This window comes from Cynara cardunculus, assembly GCF_001531365.2.
Source record: "Cynara cardunculus var. scolymus isolate 2C chromosome LG 3, CcrdV1, whole genome shotgun sequence".
Taxonomy (NCBI): Eukaryota; Viridiplantae; Streptophyta; class Magnoliopsida; order Asterales; family Asteraceae; genus Cynara; species Cynara cardunculus.
In genome coordinates, this window is record NC_037530.1 from 5332785 (window position 1) to 5354304 (window position 21520).

Below are 21520 nucleotides of genomic sequence, written 5' to 3' on the forward strand. Positions count from 1 at the left end.
GGTAACTTGAGTAGAACAATATTCTATCATGTCTAGGAAAACAAAATTGACAGTGGAGGGTTTGAAAATTGGTGCGTGGGAACTATGCGTAAGTAGATATCCACACTGGTTATTTCATCAGGGTCCTAGTCTCGTAAAGGGAACCTATTAAAAAAAATAGTTAGAATTGGAGAATAAACAAATAAGTCAATTAGCATGACCTGATTGGATTGGTTGAGATCCTCTTCTTTATCTTCTATCAAAAGCCTAAGCTTTTTTGGGTCAACCGGCAATCAAGCAAGGTGAATGATTGGAGGTAACTTATTAAGATATAAAATTGCCATTTGATTGCAGGCTTGTGTATGTGTAAGTGGATTCAATTAAAGATTCGGAAGAAAAAAGATCATGGCAATTGTCTATCAAACTCTTTGTAATGAGAGAGAAAGCATGAAGGAGGAAGTCGGGTGAATATATAATGTAGTTGTTGGTTCCTCTAAATAGTTTTAAGAGAAGGGTAGATTTTGTTCATTTGATAGACGATGAATGTTATGGAAGTTGACATTTGAAGTTTATATACTTTGACCTGTTATTTGGTTTGTTATCTCTTTTGAACCATGATCGAGTTAACACCTCAACATTTAAATTTTTTTCGTGCTGGTTCTGGAAGTATCGAAGATTGCTTGTTTCCATGTATATTTGTGGTTTTTTTGCAAATAATTATTAGGTGTCAAAAGCCAAAAGCCCTGACACAAAAGTCTATTTGGTACTTTTAGGTAGGTAATTGAGTGATAAACAAAACGAGCATGACATGAGGTATCCATGCTTGTGTTTATTTTTCCTACATAATGCATTTTTTTTTCTGGCAAAAAAATGCATGTTTTTTCATTCGAATTAAAATAAAAACAAAAAAATGAATATTGGTCCAGTCAGTACTGACGTAGCAAATGACAAACCATCCATGCTTTGGCTCTTGTGATTTCATTAATCTTCTGCTTACTCATTGGGATTTCTGTACAGTAAGTCAATTGTCCCTTTCTTGTATCTAGAATTTAAAGAATTATGTATATTAACAATTATACCACAAAACTAGGATTTAAATTGACTGGACTGGTCCCAGACCAGATTTTTTAGGACTGGTCCGTGCCCATGACATGTATCCAAATTTCACTTTTTGAATTTGTATGCAAGTCTTAGGTGTATGTATGTATATGGTGTGAATACTCTATTAATCTAGTAGTCAATTCCCATGAGTTAACTGAAGGCGTTTAATTCTTTTAACCTTCTCTCCCTTGAAGAGCCAGAGCACCATATTGGCTATTCGTCAAGGGATTTAAGCATTTATTTTGTCTTTATGCAAGTGTAATATAGAAATGAAAAAAGTCAGTAAACAACCTTGAACCAAAATTAGAGGTGACTTTTCTTGGACTAGAGAAGTTGAGAATACTTGTTCAAGGCTTCCTTCGTTATTTTTTTTTTCTGCATTTATCAGGCATCCTTCTTAGGATATATAATCACACATAATTGTAGTTGCATGAAATGAGTAATCAACCCACAACATTAGCGCACATTTATGCCTACATGTTACTTGAATTCTTGTTGTATCTTGTAAATTTTCAGCAGTACGTACAAACAAGAAGGTTGGCAATGTTATAAGAAAAAACAAAGACAGGAAAAGATTAAGATAGGAAAAACTATCATTCTATTCCCCTAAATTCAGACATAAGTTGGATCCTTGAATTTGTGCTCCGGTGTAGACTGGAAAGTTTTTGTCAGGAAATTATGAATTGTAACTTCTAGTAATGCCTCCTAAAACTTCTTTAAACCTGCTGAATAGACATATAATGCATAAATATACAGACTAACTCAAATTCTTTGAATGGGATGGCTATTTATGCATGGATTTGAAGGGAACAATTAATAGAACCTTCTGCTGTAGTATAATTGTTTATAGAAACATCAGGGTAACAATTGAAAGTCTCACTTCTAACTGATCTTGGCTGCTGGAGTTCTGTCCCATTAATGCTGGTAAGTTATCATCAAAGCTATGTGACAACTTGTGTCTTGAGTCTAGGAGTCTGTTTGAGTACATTGGTAATATGCCAGATAACATAATGTCGTCTTTTTTCTTGAAATTCTAAAGTGGGTATATTCCTGCTTACAAATTCTATACATGTATATTAATGTTTTAACTGTTCAAAGATGCATATTTTCTACGCTCAACGTTTGTGCTTGTCAAAGCTCATGTTTTGGAAGATCAACCCCCTCCTGCAAGCGAGTGTTTGATGATGAAGGATTTACATTTTCTTGCAAATGCAGACACACTCTTGAAGTTGACTTTGTGTTTTTATCAACACAGGTTTATAAAGGAAAGGAAAGAGTTGCAGATTAAGATGGACTAATTATCTAAGACCAAGATTAAAGCGAGGGATGTTCACCACACATGAGGAGCAGGTCATCCTAACACTTCATGGCATGTTAGGCAATAAGTAAGCATGCATCATGTATGAGATTTTTGTTTCAATATTTTGGAAGTGTTGGTACCTTACGTTAAGCAACTTATTTGTTTTCTTCAGCACTTCTATGAACCTCCTCCTTGAAGGATGACATTATGGGTATCAGGGATGGACTTAGCTAGGTGGTGGCCCGTGATGTCGTGTAGCACCATAGAACTTCTGTTAATTACTATACAAATGAAAAAATATGCATCAATCATCTTAAATAGCGGTAGGGTTGGTTTTTCAACCTAGAGAACCCAGGTTTCATTCCTTTTTGCCAATTTAGATTTATTTTCCTACTGATTTTCTTTATAATTCGATAAATAATTACTCTATTGATCATAACCTCCATAATTTAAGTATAATCCTCAAAGAGATCACTAAATGAGCAACTAAACTAGAACCCCCATAAACAAAAAGTAAATAAATGTAACAATGCAATGGTTCAAGTTAACTTGATATCTTGAATAATTCAATTCCTCACATCCAATCTAGCTGCTAAGTTCTATTTTATGTCTTGGTGAGAGATATCTTTTTGTATATACCACTAGCATCTATGTGGCCAAAAAGACGACCAATATGAAAAAGATGTAAAAGACTGGACTCTGAATGGTAAAGTTATTGCTTCATATCAAGATTAATATCATTTATATCCCTAAGAAACTAACAAGATGCAGACTTAAAATTTCTTAGGTGGTCTCAGATGTCACGGCTTTTACCAGGGAGGAGCGATAATGAGATAAAGTATCACTGGCATTCGTATCTGAAGAAAAACTATGACAACTTAGAAAACGTACAGGCTCATCCTATGTCTTCGGACACATTGGATGAAGCATCCTCTTCAGCTTCATCTTTGAAGCCAACAAGAGGAGGTTCAAATCTCAAGTCATCTTGATACATGGAAGAATTATCAACTGATGCTGAGCCTTCAGATTATTTAAAAGAATCAGCTCTTAGAATCCCACCAAAGATTATATTTGCTGACTGGATTTCACTAGACCAGTTTCATGAGTTTAACAGTTCAGGTGAGTTACCAGTTCCGGGGATGGATTTTACCGTGCTTCTAGCTCTCAAGAAACAATTATAAATGGGGGATCATACATTAGTGACATGCAAGAAGGATCAAGAATGAGTAGTCTGCAACTGAACCTTGAGCATCAAGATGTGGAATATGACTTATGATTTGATCTTTGAAGAAAATGTATGTCCAAACTTCAACATTAATGATGTAAAAATGTATAGTTGTGATGACTTGTACTCTGTATCAACCCCTAGCCAATCTAAATCAGGATCTCTATAACCTTGAGGGCAGTTAGGCTTAATTCAATATGGCCTTTTATGTCCCTGAGTTGTCAAGTTGTGCCAACATATTGTGCAAAAGCTAATAAAACATGAAATTTCATTTTAATTGTATTCCATTTTGTTTATTGACTTTTTAAACCGTTGTATTTGGCTTTTTATTGCAAACAGACCATCCTTGCAAAAATGCAAGAACGCTACTAAAAAATGAGTCATTTTAGACAAAATATGCAAAACATGATGGTCTTTTTGCATCTATATTTCACATTTTGCTTCCAGCATAGTTCATTCTTGCAGACCATAGTACTTATTCGACATTGTCACAAGAATAATGGTGAGCTTGCACAAAAAAAGGCAAATATGACTGTTCAGAATGTCTGTATCTCACTTCTGTCTCCACATGTGTTCAACAAAGCAAGAGTAATAGTAATAAGCTGTGAGAGGTCTTTGTAAGCAGGTACATTAATCCCTATATTATTTTGGATATTATGCTGTAATGACAGTAAGAAAGCAAAAGATTTGCTACATTAATGTGGATTAGGTGCTTATGCAAAAATTCATTTTCTATATTTGACACTTATATGACAGTATGAGTAATTTGTTTTTCTCCTGAATACTCCAGATGATGGCGAAATCGAAATCTGTGGCAGTCATAGGAAATGGATAGTCGATCTCTTTCAAATTAAATGAGGTGAAGGTACATGATAGTTGGTTGTTCTTAATATGTTAATGAAATCATATGTGTAGAAATTATTTTGAGTACACATTTTGTATAAGAGAATTAATAACTGCATTAGATTGTGACCCCTGAATAACTCTTTCTTTTAATTTTCATGTCATATTTTAGACAACTACGAATTAATGAGATTTTGTTATTAAGTTCTTGGATGGACATAAGTGATATGATCAAATGATGATTGATGACAGTCAACTCTTGATAGATCCTGGTAGCTTGATGTCAGTTTTAATCAGAACTGAACATATGCACCAGAATTAATCCTAAAATGCATTGTCTGTAGCACAGAAAATACAACTAATGCATTCCCGATCAATGCCTGAACATCTGATAAATTCTAGTAATTGCTGACCTCAAGCTTCAGGCTTTAGTCGGTCGGTGGAGATGAGTTCTTAAAAACACCAGGATTTTTTGAACATTTCAACTACAGTTTTCATTGGTGTTCACTTTAAGAGATTCCAAACAGGACATTATTTCTAATATTTAATGTGTTTAGAACAGAAGGATATTGTTTATTGGTTGACAATGCCTGTTGGATTAAAGTAAAGCCATTGACATTCAACCTCCCTCTATTTAAATCACAGTATTTCTTATCATCATAATAAAATCTTTATAAATATTGAATCATAATCTTTAAAGAAATTAAAAAGATGCCATGCTACGTGTCCCTTCATAGTTCTTCTGGTCTGGCATAAGGAAGCATGCTGATGTCTTCATTTCTATAAAGATTATCTTCTGAAATAAAGAATTCCCGCCTAAGTTGTGTGACAAAATGTTCTGGTGGTAAAAACTTGAATTGTTATAGTTTCTTATTTATCATATCACTAGTCAAAAACCTTGAGGTAAAAGTATTATAACCACTGTAATTTTATTGCTTATATGTGCAAGCATGTGATGGTCTCAAGCTAGACTGGGAGCAAGGTTAGAGGTATTAAATTTTCTCTAAAGCAGTAACTATTAATCAATTGCTAGGCCTACCTGAAAGAATTTGGAATGTCAAATATCATGTATATGAAATAAAGGTCACATGTGATATTACATAAAATAAAACATTAATTAATATACTGGAATAAAAAAAGGCTAATAATATACTTAGGTGCAAGTTGATTATCATAAAACAAAAGACTTTCAAATAAAACATAGAGAAAGTCGCACGCTAAAGCGATTGCTTATGATCATATGCTGTCCATCTCACCAGGTCATTGTCAACGAACTTGATCCTATTTCTTTAATATGTATTTCTTTATACCAGCAAAAGATTGATGGGTAGGAATACAAATATTCAACTGAAGTTGTTGATCATTTTTGTTGAAATAAACAAATCAAGTTTCTGATTGGCAAGGACTAGTTAGACTTTCAGTAGCAAGAATTATGCGCATTATTGTACTCCAAGGGGTAATAAGTAAAGGTTCTTTTATACAACAGTCAAACTTCCGTTGATATTTTAGATTTTCCTGTGAGACGGGTTTATTTTTAGTGAGATTTACTTCGGTTTGGTTTAAGCTTCTTTGGTTAGAAATTGTATATATTATTGCATGTTTCTGAGCACTTAAAGAACTTGCATGCCTAACACACCAAGTGTAGGTTAATGTTATTTATATGTGATTCTCTGCATATGGTAGTTAATCAATCATTTGTCAACTGCTTGATGATGCTTCTATTAGATTCCAAGAGTAATAATGCTATTGTCATAAATAAATCCAAAAGTCATGAGAATATAGAGAAAGAAAAAAGAAGAGGAATGAATGTATGTTTTTTGTTTTCTAGAAAGTCTACTTGAGTTTGACATTAATCTATATTAGTTTCAAGTCTTCGCACAATTCTTTTTTAATTTTGGTGGAATTTAAAATCTTTTTCTGATGCAAAAAATGGCCTGTCATTCTCTTTAAATGCCAACCCATCTAAAGTCAGCTGTTCATAGTATCATCAACATCAAATTCTCTTCTCATTCTCCAGTCTTGGCTTTTACTTCGCTCATAATTCATATCTTATATTATGTGGTATTAAATCCGTTTACCTGAAACATAATGAGGTGCAAGCCATCAGAGAAGCCAAAGCTAAAGCATAGGAAAGGTTTATGGTCTCCTGATGAGGACCAAAAGCTAAGAGATTACGTGGTGAACTATGGTCATGGTTGCTGGAGTGCCGTCCCCATCAATGCAGGTAATATTACTCTCAATGTGCTCATTCTTCAACACTACTGTTGATTATGTTAGCTTCAAGTCAATAAGATGTAGTAACTATAAAATGTTCTAGTGAAAGAGATTGATCATGACTATTTGTGCCTTCGGAAAAAAATACCCATATGTTAACTTCAGTCATCTTCTTGCTTATGTTGGATACAATCTCATTTGGACTGTAAACCGGTCTACAATTTCAAGTATCCAATTGTAGTAAAAAACAGATATGACAGTCAAACAGTTAAAAATGACAGTTTACATGTCTTATCTATTTACTATCTTGTTTTCTTCTTATGATAGGGGAGTCTTTCTTCTATGATTGTGCCAACTCATTCATGAAATATACATAAACTAAGAAACTAAGGACCGAAAAGTGAATATAGACAAATCACTGAACTATGTTTATGCTGTTTTCTCTTTTTCGTTATCTTTTACGTATTTTTATGTGTATGACCTTTGATTCTAATAGTTTATACCAACACATTCAGGTCTGCAAAGGAACGGAAAGAGTTGCAGATTAAGGTGGATTAATTATCTTAGACCAGGATTAAAGAGAGGGGCATTCTCTTCACAAGAAGAAGAAACTGTCCTCGCCCTTCATGGCATTTTAGGCAACAAGTAAGCAACAATTATGATATAGGCTGCCTGCTTTCGGGCCTTTCTTTGGTTCTTTTAGCATTTTTAGATCGTTTTTCAGTAAAAAAAAAGTTATTTACCTCTGTAAACGTTATAAATCAGCGACGAGCACTGACATAACACTAATCAGGTGGTCTCTAATATCACAACATCTGCCTGGCCGGACTGATAACGAGATAAAGAATCATTGGCATTCCTACCTGAAGAAGCAAGTAGCAAAATCTGAAAATCTTGAAGCGCAACCTAAACCTGAGTACACAAACGGACATACAGAATCCTCTTCATCATACATGAACTCGATTACACGAAACACAAGTTTTGATTCATCGGATCTCGCGAACCGTTCATCTGCTGACGCAGGTCAACCGGCCCCACCAGCTCAGATCAACAAATTACCAAAGATTTTATTTGCAGACTGGCTTAGCCTAGAAGAATTTCATGGACATCAGAGTTCAGCATGCAAGGACAGCATTAGCAATGGCACCTCAAATTACCAAGAAACCCCTGTGCATGGTTTGCTATCAAATGAAGGATCCACAGACAGCAGTGAGGCCGTGAACTGTCTGAGCGATTATTCGAACGAAGATATGTTTCATACCCAGATGAAAATTGATCAAATTTTCAACTTCACTTCTGGAGCTTTCAACTTAGAAGACTTGTATATGTAAAATGGGGAGGGTGAGTAATAACCAATTATGGCGGGGTTTGGAAAAATCTCAACCCAACCCAACTCATTCAAAAGTATAACCCAACACAACCCTTGCGGGTTGAGGCGAGTTGGGTTGGGTTGGCGGACTAGTAGTTATATAAATTTGACGAATGAAATAATTCATAAAACTTAAGTTTATAGACCATATTATAAAGCGTCCTATCTAAAAAAGTTACAATAGGTTTACATGACTTTTTTGGACGCTTCAACAAGTGTTTTAGAATGATATTTAAATAAAATGTCGTATTAGTTATTTTATATAAATATTTTGAGAAGTGTCCCTAAAACTCATATATTTATAGGACACTTATGTTCATATACACTTTTCAAGTTGTGTCGTGTAAAATAACTAATATGATACTTTATTTTAAAAGCATCATAGAATTTGTTAGGACGTCCAAAATCATTCTATAAACATATTGTAACTCTTTTAAATAAAACATTTTTCTTGTTTCGTCCTATAAAGAATCATATTAGGACGCTTAGACATTTTAGGCATCCTATAAGATCTAATGTTGTTGTAGCGAAATGCTATAACTAAACATTTTATTTCCACTAAAGTACAACATCAAATGACGGGGTATTTAGATTGATGGATTCGTCAACAAAATATCTATTAGTATCGTTTATATTCTCCGACATATCAATTTGTTGTTGCTGCAAAAAAGATTTCAATAATTTTCTTTTATTAATTAGATTATTGATCATCATTCCTTGATCGTAAATCTCTTTTGATAACCTATATGTGTAGCTAAAATGAAATACAAACATAATATCAATAAATATTATACATTATTAGTATATATATATATACATAATAAACATCTATATATATATATAAATATATGAAATTTGATAAAAATTATATATTAGCGGCGGTTTGGCGGGTTGGTCGGGTTGAGCTAGGCCCAACCCAATTTCAACCCTCCTAATTGGCGGGTGGGCGGTTTGGCGGGTTGGGTTTAATTGGGTTGTTAGCGGGTTGGATTGGGCTGATTTTGCGGGTTGACGGTTTTTTGTGCACCCCTAGTTTTTAGCCTTTTTATTTCAGATTCATTATGTTTCTGAAAAAAGTTAGAATAAAATACTCGAATTACATAGGACCTCAAATACAGAAGCAAATAAACCGTCCAACAAGCCAATGATGATTTTATTAAAAAAGAACATTTATAGCTTTGTTTTTATAGTCAAATGGTGCCACTAAAAGTTTCTAGGTTCGCCACTTATGTTGAAAGTTGAAAATAGTGATACAAACTCTATTGGGCATAAGCAACTTCATGTGCGACTTACAACTCAGATTGCAAGTCGCATGCAGACGGGTAGATGGTATGGTGCAATGTCAGCGTTCTTGAATGCAACTTGGGTTCACATGTGATGTAACTTGGAAAGCAGAGCAACTCGCGGTACATGTTTTGCGACCTCGTCAAGTTGCTTTGCATGACGTCGTGTCTTGCACAATGCAATGAAAAATAGACAATTAGGTCCATTTTCATTGGTTATCTTTCTCTTTTCATCTTTTAGTAACTTACGAGATCGTTGATGCTAATTTTACTGAAATATGGTCCTCCCCTTGTATACAATAGAGAAATTAGCTCAAATGACCATTTCCCTCGTTCAAATTGGTCACCTAACCATTTCTCTACTGGTTTGACCCAAATGTCACTACATCCGCAATACTCAGGTTCCTATATTCATTTGTCATAGATCATGATGCATTATTGGTTGTGTTTAATTCATCGGCACCTTTTTCCAAAAACAAACATTCTCATTGCTGATAGCACTACAACATGTGTTTGTACATTAGAATCAAGATGTTTGATGGTTGCATTCATACATACGATCTCAGATGTGAGGTATGTACCATCGATGACTAAATTTGTGGTTCCAACTTGGTTGCAAAACATTGATGGAAGGTAACGGTGCTTCAATTGATCATGATAAGTTCGGGAGTTCGGATTTGTATACCAACTATGTGTTACGCATACAAACACGAGTGTCGTTTGGTGTCGGTAAACATACACGACAGGCATAATATCGATTATGTGGTTTGGGGACTCCTAATCTCTTGAAGGAGGTTAGTATTTTGTTTCATTCATGGATGATTATTTTCGTAAAGTTTTGGGTGTATATAAGGAAACACATATTATAAACTTTGACAAGTTGAAGCTTATGGCTACGATCAGGGGTGGACCTACTACGCGAGTAGAGGGTGCACGGCCCCTCGCTCAATTCGGTTCGTTGTAACGGATATTTTTTTATCGACTGTAACGGTGCACCCGTTGAATCTTGAAGGGTGCTTTTATATAGTTTTAAAACCAAACCTAAACCAAAACTTGATGAAGTTGAAATGTTTAGGGTGCTAGGCCAAAAGCCCTTTGATTACTTTTAAATTTATTGTTGTCCCCTTCGTACTTTTAGTTCATTTTTTCTATTTTTTTTTCTTTCCAATTTACCCATTAATCGTAGCATTGTTTTTTGTGTCGTTTTAACGACAATACATGTTTATCTGAAATAAAGTTGATCATATTTAACAATTAATACATGTTTTAATGACAATACATGTTTATCTGAAAAGTACATGTTTTAAACGTTTAAGTACTCGGGTAACTGGTTGAAGACTAATTTTAGATTAAAAAAATCCATGTCACTAACTACGTCAACAAATAATATTGAGTTAAATACCACATCACTCGCCTCATCAGCATGATAACCGCTTAATGCTTCAACCGGTTACCCAAGTACTTAAATGTTAAAACTTTACATCTTAGATACTAAAATTGAAGTTTTGAAAGTATGATACTCAAAATAGGAATCAAGTTAAAGTACGTTACTTTTTCATGCAATTTGCCCAAACATTACAATGTTTGTAGCAAATTAAACTCACCAAACTTGAAGTTCCGTCTAGATATACCAAATTATTCATAAGTATTCATAATTTTTTTTTATTAACCTGCATATCTAACTTGCTATGCGAGCCGACTAATCCCAGTACGTCCACCTGCTTTGCAGATAGCCCGAAGTCACCGCATTTGAACCTTCGTGGCCACAAGGGGATTTTTATTCCTTATTGGATTTGAACCTAAGACCTCCTGGTAGTTTTGACCTTTGAGTCAAGCTCAAACCAATCAGACACCACCCTTGTGATTTATTCATAAATTTTATTTCATATGAAAGGGAAAAAAAACTATAATTAAATGTAATTGTTTATTTTTATTTTTAAAATAATAAAATTATGAGTTTTAATGGGCTTAAGCTTAATTATAGTCTATAGATATCATTTGGGCTTACTATTAAGCCCATGGCTTAATTGGATAAGCTCATCCATATTCCATACTATAGTCAGAAGAATCAGCCCAGGATTGACTTTGCCCTTTTATTCTTTTAATCATACGAATCTTAAATTCGAGTGCTGTCTTCCTTGGCTCGGCTACTACCTCTCAGAATCGTTCACTTCTCTTCACGAATAACGACGGCATATATCACGGCTGCGTGGTTCAGCAACTCTAACAATCGGCAAGTCTTCTTCACAAGTAAATGAGCTTATGTTTCCCCAATTCTTTCAACTTCATTTGTTGTTTCGATTTCCATTGGAACCTCCTTTTGTACTTTGGACTGGATAGCTGATTTTATAAAGGAAGGATTTTGAGAAGTTTGATTGCACATGTTTTCTGTGTATTCGGAGTTTATTCTACGTTCTTCATTCCATTTTTCGTTTTCCAGACGATTTAGAGTTTATTCGGGCATTCTTTTAAAAAGTTATGGGAGATGGACTAGTTCTGGTGAACATGCATTGTTTTAAATGGGGTTGGTTTCAGATTTTTAGGTTAAATTTAGTTCGGGAACGAGATTCTTATAATTAACATTTAATATGGTGTTACATGTTAATAGTTATTCATCTTTTCCGGTGGTCATATATAAGCTTCCTTGTAGATTCTGTTTTCAAAGCCAGAATGGTGATTTTACTGTTTAATTCGAAAGCCTCTTTGGAATGTTGTTCCGGGAGTAACTACAAAACAAAATTTAGTTCAGAAATTGTCACATTTTATTGCATAATTTTGTGTTATGTTTGGGGTCAGGGATAGTTATTAAATCTTGTTGTCACATTGTTACAGGCGTTTGAGGATCTTTTAAGAACATTCAGTTCATAAATTGTTGGATATTTCCAGATTTATGTATTTGTAAGTAATGTTTACTTTGATTTTTATATGTATACTTCCCCTGACTCACAAGAAATGCAAAGTTTAGCCCTCCAAGCATGTGAAAAGTTATTAACTACTAGTCAAAAGCCCTTGATTCCCAGAGATAGAACTCCTATGATCAAACAAAAGTAAAATTTTGTGAAAAAAATTGAACAGAACTACCCTTGTAATGATTGATATGGGGAAATGGGCAACTTTGCTTAAAGGTTTCCAAGAAAGCGAACATTGCATTTCTTGTTGAAGACCCCCTAAAAGGAAACATGATCTTAAGGGTGAAGGGAATGCTTTAAATATTTTGACTAGAGATGAAAACTTACCTTCTGCTACTGTGTTGTGACAAGGATGCTGAGCCCAAGCAGTTTTCTTCACAACGGTCCCATCCATCAAGTTGGTTTTACTTCAGCCTTTTGTTCCAACCGAAGTTCTCTACTTCAGTTTGGAGCATACAGGAACTTCAGCAGCGTCTCTTTCCCTTCATGTTCGATGACTAACCAACAAAATGTTCGGAGCATGACTTGTTGCGCATCATCGGAAAACGATGTTTCACACAGGTTAGAGAACATTTTTGTGTGTAGAGTAATGAAGCTAGGATTTCTAACCTTACAAACATCCATTCCCTGTTTAATCTTCAAAACTATGGAAACTTGGATGCTTATAATTACTAATTATATTTACTATTCGCAGTTAGTAATATGTTTTGTACCCTTCCATGACACGACATGACCTTGAATCATGCCTATGATGTAGGAAGGAGAATACACCAGATCATGGACTGTCTGAAAAAATTGTCGGTGTTTTGGGTGGAGGACAGTTAGGGCGCATGCTTTGCCAAGCTGCTTCCCAAATGGCTATTAAAGTCAATATTTTGGATCCTATGAAGAACTGCCCTGCAAGTTCCATATGCCACCATCATATGGTGGGAAGCTATGATGATAGCACCACAGTCGAAGAATTTGCTAAGAGGTTGGAGTTTGAAACTGTTGCTCGATAAATCTATGTGACTCTGATCAACATGTCCCAAACTCACTCAACTTGTTTGTGTAGGTGTGGAATATTGACGGTTGAAATTGAGCATGTTGATGCTGACACTTTGGAGAAGCTTGAAAAACAAGGGGTAGATTGCCAGCCTAAAGCTTCTACCATTCGCATTATCCAGGTATGTTTGTTATGCTGTCATCTCTAACTTTGCCTAAATAATTATGTTGGATTTCAAATTCTATAAGTTAATATTTATGCAATTCAACGAAAGTTAAACTCGGTAAAACATTAAAGGACAATGGTTTCAAGCATATAATACAAAAAGTTTTATGGTTAGCAACAGGCACACAAGTTTTCTTTAGGTTAGGGCGTTCTTGTTTGATTTTGTATTATGGTGCCATATTTTTTCAACTTAGCTGTTCATGTAATTTCAACTTAAGTATAAATTTTCATTTAGGTATATACCATTTACCATAGTTTGATAAAAAAAAATGCTTGTCTAGTTATACAAAGGGGACTGGTGTTCTATTTTGTATATTGTTTGTAGGATTGTCAATGGTATGCCATGTGGTGTATATAAGGCGTTGTCGGTGGGCGTTACCTTACGACTTTGCAAGAAAGGACTGAGAACACAAAGGATGCTCATATTAAGGCTTCATAAGAATCATGGGAATTTGTAGCCCATCTCTATTTTTTCCCAGAAATAGATAACTTGTGAGCTTTGGCCTTCTATTCATCTAGATATCTATTTTGATATCTTTGTTAATTTATAGAACATGGCATTTCACTTTGTATAGCCTTGGCTCTATTTTTCTACTTTACTTGATCTTTGGTCTTCTAACTAACTCCTCAGATCTCTAAGATACTATATGGTTCATTTGCAGATGTTTTGTGGCTAGTGTTTTTCCCCGATCTATTGTTTTCTGGTGATATCTTTTAATATGGACTAGATATTTTTCTTCACAGGATAAGTTTCTTCAAAAAGTCCATTTTTCTCGACATGGCATTCCGCTTCCCAAGTTTATGCAGGTCTGTATCATTAAAGAATATATTAAGCCCTTTTCACTTCACCTGAGAAAGATAATTTACATTACTTTAGTTGTTTGGCAACAAAATTTGCTGGGACAGATAGACGACCAAGAAAGTGCCAAAAGAGCAGGTCACCAATTTGGATATCCTCTTATGGTAAAGAGTAGAAGGCTGGCCTATGATGGTCGTGGTAATGCTGTTGCTAAAAGTGAAGAGGAGCTCACTTCTGCAATAAATGGTTTGTAATTTATTAATCTTTTTTGGTTTCAAAAGATTTAGGCTTGACGTTGTAGCTAGCACTATGTGTTAGAGTCTGTGAAACTGTGCCTTCTATTTGTAAGGGTTTTTTTTTTTGTTATCAGTTTTCTCTTTGTTTCTTCCTTTCATTATCCATTAGGTGGCTCTAGTTTTTCATACATATGAATACCAATTAGCTGAACTTCATATTTTCTAAATCTACCTCGTATTCAAATGCTTCATTTTTCATTGGCTGGTACAGTAGTTGACCCTTCTAGAACACAATTTTACATTTAAAATTTGTATGGCTAGTTGTGGTTGATAAGTGATGTTGGTTTCTTTGACTACTTTTATGCTATCCTTTGACAGTTTCTTTGACTACATTTATTCAAGTGGCTTGAAATGAAGGCCATCTAAGATTGAATTCAAAGGAAGAGGAACGCTTCTCACTAATTGAATTCTTAGAAAGGGGGCTTTCTGGCTTTCGAGAGGCCAGAATCTCTCCAAAGGATTGTCCCATTTAACACAAAACAGGATACCCTCCCAGACCACCCAGACCTCTTATTTATACTAACAACTAGTGATGCAACAAATAGTAAAATATCTCTAACCACCCATTATCCCAGCTAACAACTTGCTATCAGTGAAGTACGATATTGCTAATTTCCCAGCTGGTGTACTCCTAAACACCCTATACTACTTTGGGGTGTATCAATACCCGCTCCCCAACTTTCACCTTGTTCAAGGCGAGAATACTTGAATAATGTTCTCCAGCTGCAAGTACATCTCTCCAAACTAACAAATCCATGTTAAGAGCATGTTGAGGGACTTTAGAACAACCCCGTGCAGTGGTTCTATCCCAGAGTCATTCAATATGCTTGAAAGAAGTTCAATAAGTGGGATCAAGAGCCAGGTGATTTCATTTAACAACTTCAGCTCGTAATGATTGTGTTCACGTTGCATTCACTGCATGCACTACTCTACCAAATTCTGCTAGGAAATCAAAAGCAGTGGTTTGCTGAATACAAACTCCAATCACATCCACCATGACATCCGTGACCATATCAATTGACCTTCACGTCCATAACCATATCAGTTAACCGCCTTACCCTCCGATCATCAGAGTGAATGCTTCCAACGACCGCCTCTAAGTCTTCAACCCTCAGTGATGTGTCACTACAACTTAAAAGGGCTATTTTATGCTCTTCTTGCATCCTCTCTAATCTGTCAATTCCATACCCACCCATTTCAAAAGCTGGTAATTCCCTAAGATCGGTTGCAGTCTCGGTAAAATAGCCCCGGATACGCTTTTTACTCTTTTGGCGTTTACAAAGGGTTGCAAAAAATACTAGCCCCATAGACATCCTTCCTCATGTTTTCAATACTACAATTGTACCAACCTCAAGGACTGAACTGGCCTGTAGGACAACCTTCTTTCTGAATGTTGTAACGGGTCCACAAAATGCCTCTGCCCATAGACCTATTAGCTGTGATCAACTGTCGCTATGATCATCACTTTTGATAAATTGTACATCACTCTGCCAACAAGGACATGAGGTTTCTTTCTTGCTTAGGCTTATAACTTTTCTAATTTATCCCCTCATCTTTCTTTCTTCTATGCTTCTCTTCCCTCCTGTTGTGATTTTTAAAGGGTACTGCTAAGCATTGTAAAGCACTTGTTTGTTTCTGCCTATAAATACTTTCTCTAAGCACCCCTGTTATTCCACATTAATACAATTTCATTACATAACTGTGGGAGACACAGGGGTTGAGCAGCTATTTGCTTATTTATTCAGGCGCATGCCTAATTAGTATGCTTTTTACAGCCCACCATCAGAGTGTCAAACTCATGAGGTTATAGAATCAGCATTTCACCTGGCTTCCGCTCTTTATAAATTTTAAATACAAAGTGCCTCAAATGATATATCATGTGCCTGATTGATTAGTACATGTGTTGGCACTGACAAGTTCAAATATCTCTCTCATTTACAGCTCTAGGAGGATATGGTCATGGTTTATATGCTGAGCAATGGGCTCCTTTTGTTAAGGTCAGTAATCTATCATAATCATTGTTGCTTAGTGTTCAATTATTCCATATATGTCCGATGATTTTTTCCTTCAATGTCTATTACTCCCTCTGCCTCAAATAAATGTCCACAATGAGAATGGCATACAGTGTTAGAAATGTGTAATTATTACATTTTCAGTTAACTAAATGACAATTACTCTTAATAATAGAGGCAGTAATGAATTTATCCATCTCATAGTTAGAGGGTAGAATAGGAAAGTAGACACTTATTTTTGGGAGAGGACACATATGAAAAAACCAAACCAAACGAGCCAGTGAATCCCACCCGCACGTGGGGTCTGGGGAGGGCAAGATATACACAGACCTTACCTCTGTCTCAAATAGTAGGGCGGTTATTTCCGTGAAGACCTCCAGCTTGTGAAAAGATGTTCGAAATAGAGAAAAGTAGGTACTATTAAAAACAGAAAATCTGGAACACTTAAATGTGAAAGAGTTGTATATAAGTAAGCAAAAGCAGTATGGAAAGGGGCAAGTACAGAAGCAATGTAAAACTATACTGCCAACTCACTAACCCTAGCCCCTACCTCCACCTCTTTGGTTCCCTTCCTCCCATCTATATCTCCACCTCCAATCTACCACCCTAGCTTTGGTTCTTCATGTACTCCTATCAAAGGTCATGCCTTCGGAAGTTCCTAAAGCCACCCTGTCCAACCTCAGTTGTTCATCCCACGTCCTTCTCGGTCTACCCTCATTCTCTCGCCCTCGACTGTCACACTTACTCTCCTCACTGAGATGCAACTGTCTCCTATAAATGTGACCAAACCACCGCAATCTTCTCTGCCTCAACTTATCCATATAGGCGCAACTCTAAACACCGCCTGGACCATTATTTTGGGACAAAAATAAAATTGAAATGTGGACACTTATTTAAGGAAGAAGGGAGTATTTGGTATGGCATTGGCATTGCATGCTTATTTATGGTCCTCTAGTCATTTTCATTAGGTGTGGATTTGTTCAAGGATCTTATGGGGTCCCCATCAGATTGTCTTTCTATGAGTTCGATTTGGTGATAGAGCTAACGAGTTCGGCACTTTCGTTTTAGGAGCTTGCGGTCATTGTTGCAAGAGGAAGAGATGATTCTATATTATGCTATCCTGTTGTTGAGACTGTTCATAGGCAAGTTGATGTCTTAATGTTGTTATATTTACATCAATTTGTCTAAATCTGCAACAATGATGTATACAACTTTAGAAGTTGTATTTCATAATTTGATGCTATATCTTTAATCTTGTTTATAGGGAAAACATCTGTCACATTGTTAAGGCACCTGCTAATGATTCATGGAAGATTATGAAACTTGCAACTGATATTGCTTCCCGAGCTGTGGCTTCATTGGAAGGTGCTGGTGTATTTGCAGTTGAGCTGTTCTTGACAGAAGATGGCGAGGTTCCTAATAATTCTTTCTTATTTCTTTCGTTACATTTTCTTACTTTATATTTCTGATGCTTTATATGAACATTCTGCTCACATGTTTCGATACAGATTTTACTAAATGAAGTTGCTCCTCGACCTCATAACAGTGGGCACCACACCATTGAGGCTTGCTATACATCGCAATATGAGCAGCATTTGCGGGCAGTCGTTGGTCTTCCTCTTGGTGATCCGTCAATGAAGGCTCCGGCTGCCATAATGTACAACATTCTAGGTGAAGATGAGGTAAAATCATCATTTAATAGCTTTTAGAATAGATTCAACTAATCAGTGTGGTCAATGGCTCAAGGCAGTGGGAAGAATTTTGTTAGATATTATCAATTGCTTTTGGACCTTTAGAAACTGTTCTTAGGCCTCCTGCTCTGTTCCACACTGCAGAGAGGATGAAGTTAAAAGGAAAAAACAGCTGGAAAGTAAGTAGAGTTGCCAACACTGTATACGACTTATTTGGTTCACAAAGGAAACTAATTGATAGAACTCGACATGATTTATATTGATCAAACAGAATATTAATAGAAATTTTCCTATTATTGAGAGGTAGGTTCTCACTCAAGACCTATACGCCATAGGTTTTTAATAAAAAGTTGAACGTGATCCTGATAAACTGTGAAACTTCAAATGATATCTATTTTAGTGTATGTACCTAGCTGATTGCTGCATGTTTGATTGCTTGTGACATAATGACGTTCACAATATGTCATTTTGTTTCTTACTGTCTTGGGCCTTTTCCTGATCATTTATATAGTTTTGCTCAAGAGTTCTTAACTTGTCTTATATTGCAAGTTGGCGGAAAGCCATTGCAATTGGTTGATAATGTTCATAGTTGATATATAGAATCATTTTTTTATGTCACTATCATGATAACCGTGGTTAAGCTTGTACCTATGAGTTGTGTGCAGGGAGAACCGGGTTTCATTATGGCACATCAGCTTATTAGCAGGGCATTGTGTACTCCAGGAGCATCCATTCATTGGTATGATAAGCCAGGTAGGTTTTCCAAGCAACATTGATGTAACCGATCAGCTCAATGCTTTAATATTATCAGTCAGTTGCTAAAACATATTATTCTTGACTCTGCAGATATGCGAAAGCAACGGAAGATGGGGCATATCACAGTTGTTGGCCCTTCAATGGGGATCGTGGAAACACGGGTGAAATCATTTTTAAAAGAAAAAGCAGATGAGAGTCCAGGTTTGTTTTCCAATGGTTGTGTGGTTAAAATTACAAGTTATGCATATTTTGATACATGGAACTAAACAACATAATCAAGCCAAATAAAAACATTAACCCGTGTTTCCACATATTTTGAGACAAATTCCACCTGTACATTGGACTCTAGACCCAACCCTGCCTTAAATCACTTAAGTTGGGCTTACATTCTCTGGTCTTGATCACTGTATGTTTTACTTGTCTGATTCATATGTCGTAATTTTCTTGACACAGTCGCTCCACGTGTTGGAATCATAATGGGTTCTGATTCAGATCTTCCTGTGATGAAAGAAGCTGCTAAAGTTTTGGAAGAGTTTGACGTATCTGTTGAGGTTAATTCTTAATCTTTTGGGTTAGGTTATCATTTGTGGTTCACCTCATTATATTTGACTAGTATCAGATGTTATTAGACCTTAAGATAATATATATATTGCAGGTTCGAATAGTATCTGCACACCGGACACCTGAACTGATGTTTTCATATGCTACATCTGCTCGAGGGCGAGGCATCCAGGTTATTATTGCCGGTGCTGGGGGTGCTGCCCATCTTCCAGGTTTTATATTGTGCTCCTATTTCAATTTCCAAACTTAGAAGAATATGGTTAGATGAGCATGAGTAACCTCTTGCCTGTCAAATAGGCATGGTAGCTGCACTGACACCATTACCCGTGATTGGAGTTCCTGTACGTGCTTCTGCATTGGATGGGCTTGACTCCCTTCTCTCAATCGTACAGGTACGTAAAATCTCCAAAGTGGGTCCTTGTTCCTAAAAATGGCCAAGAACTTAATTCTCTTTTTGCTTCTCTAAATCGCTCACATAGCGATGTTGGATTCAATCTTCAAGCTAAATTGAGATTTCGAATTATATTATCAGTTGCATACTATATTATAGAGGTGGGCAATCACATTCTTTTCTTGGATTTAAACGATCTCATGATGTAATGCAGATGCCTAGAGGTGTTCCTGTTGCGACAGTTGCAATAAACAATGCCACTAATGCGGGTTTGTTGGCAGTTAGAATGTTAGGGGTCACTGATACTACCCTCCAAGCAAGGTTCAGTTCCCCCTCTCTATCTCTAATTGGCTAATGTCTTTCTTTTTGTGTGCATATATGTATATATGTAAGAAAGTTCTGTTAGAAACCCAAAATTGATTAGGAACTTGGGAACCACCCACAACGCTCCACATGTTCCTTTTCAGGATGAATATTCATCATGAATCATGATGAATATAGAAGTCTTATTCATGATGAATATAGAACACGCACACCCATATTCCTGATGAATATGCTCGGTTCCTCGGTTTCCATTCAATTTTAGGTTTCTAACAGAACCTGTTCCTATGTATAAAGCATATATTGACTCAACCGTCATGTACAGAATGATACAGTTCCAAGAAGATGCGAGAGATACAGTATTAGAGAAGACGGAGAGGCTAGAAAAAGTGGGTTGGGAAGATTACTTGAATTCTTGAGAATCTTGGTAAGAAGCTTCGAATACAATTTTGAATTTCTAGATTAATCTTAACCTCAACCTCAACCTGTTTAATAGAAAGAAAGAATTCTATTAGCAATTGGTTTCTTTCTCAAATTATGAGGATGGTTTTTGTTCACTAAATAATATGGTGGGAGTGTCCCAAGTCCTATGTTGTTTGTGGAATTTTCTTCATTACTTTCTCATAAATGTAAATGTTTTTAAATATTATTTTCTGTTTTAACAATTACAAATATATAAATACTAAATCTTGTTATGGATTGATTTCCTTTTATTTTCTGTTTATCAGCTATGTTTACTATAAGTTTTTTAGATTCTTTTTGGTAAAAATAAAATAGAAGAGAGAGAAGGTAAAATTTTATGAATTTGGGTTGTTTGACAGATGTTGAATGATCTGATGCAGAATGATTAAGAGACTCTTATAATATAGTGTAAAATAAAATATAATTGTTTGGTAATTGTTTACAATGAAATTAGGACGTTGAATGGTTAAGAGGTGTCAATGATGCAAAATTATTAGAGGGTTTTTGAAATATTAAGAGACAGACTTTTTTTTGTCAAACAAAATTTTATTTCTTAACGATTTAGATGTTGCATCTTAAGGGAACTATTAAGAGGTAAACAAACAATCTCTCTTTACAACTTAATATTGAAGAGGGAAATCTACTATTTTAATTCAATGAGGTTTAATATGTTATAATTGTTTATAAAGGTTTTTTTTTTCTTAAATGTATTGAAAAATATTTTAATAATATAATCAATATTGAACTGTTAATTATTAAGGATTGTTTGTTTGCCTTTTAATAGTTTTATTAAAAGAG

The 21520-nt window shown here is 35.5% G+C and overlaps 2 protein-coding genes across 4 annotated transcripts; both read left to right on the forward strand.

Moving 5' to 3' along the window:
* The first annotated feature begins 6490 nt into the window (after window positions 1-6490).
* Window positions 6491-8021, forward strand: LOC112509683 (transcription factor LAF1-like). The gene is made up of 3 exons (XM_025114768.1): window positions 6491-6672; window positions 7178-7307; window positions 7456-8021. The coding sequence occupies exons 1-3, from the start codon at window positions 6537-6539 to the stop codon at window positions 7991-7993; spliced, it is 804 nt and encodes a 267-aa protein (XP_024970536.1). The 5' UTR covers window positions 6491-6536; the 3' UTR covers window positions 7994-8021.
* Window positions 8022-11464: 3443 nt separating this feature from the next.
* On the forward strand, window positions 11465-20899 carry LOC112510261 (phosphoribosylaminoimidazole carboxylase, chloroplastic). 3 transcript variants are annotated; one of them, XM_025115606.1, is made up of 18 exons: window positions 11465-11564; window positions 12147-12212; window positions 12575-12784; window positions 12981-13196; window positions 13278-13389; window positions 14178-14240; window positions 14340-14478; window positions 16470-16525; window positions 17609-17682; window positions 17805-17952; window positions 18049-18222; window positions 18897-18984; window positions 19078-19188; window positions 19441-19538; window positions 19643-19760; window positions 19846-19940; window positions 20154-20260; window positions 20586-20899. In XM_025115606.1, exons 2-18 carry the CDS (start codon window positions 12205-12207, stop codon window positions 20677-20679), a joined length of 1911 nt encoding a protein of 636 aa, XP_024971374.1. In that variant the 5' UTR covers window positions 11465-11564; window positions 12147-12204; the 3' UTR covers window positions 20680-20899. The 3 variants fall into 3 exon arrangements, with proteins under 3 accessions (XP_024971374.1, XP_024971373.1, XP_024971375.1); XM_025115605.1 differs by having other exon boundaries at window positions 11522-11547; XM_025115607.1 differs by lacking the exons at window positions 11465-11564; window positions 12147-12212; window positions 12575-12784; window positions 12981-13196; window positions 13278-13389 and having other exon boundaries at window positions 14175-14240; window positions 14311-14478.
* Window positions 20900-21520: the final 621 nt, after the last annotated feature.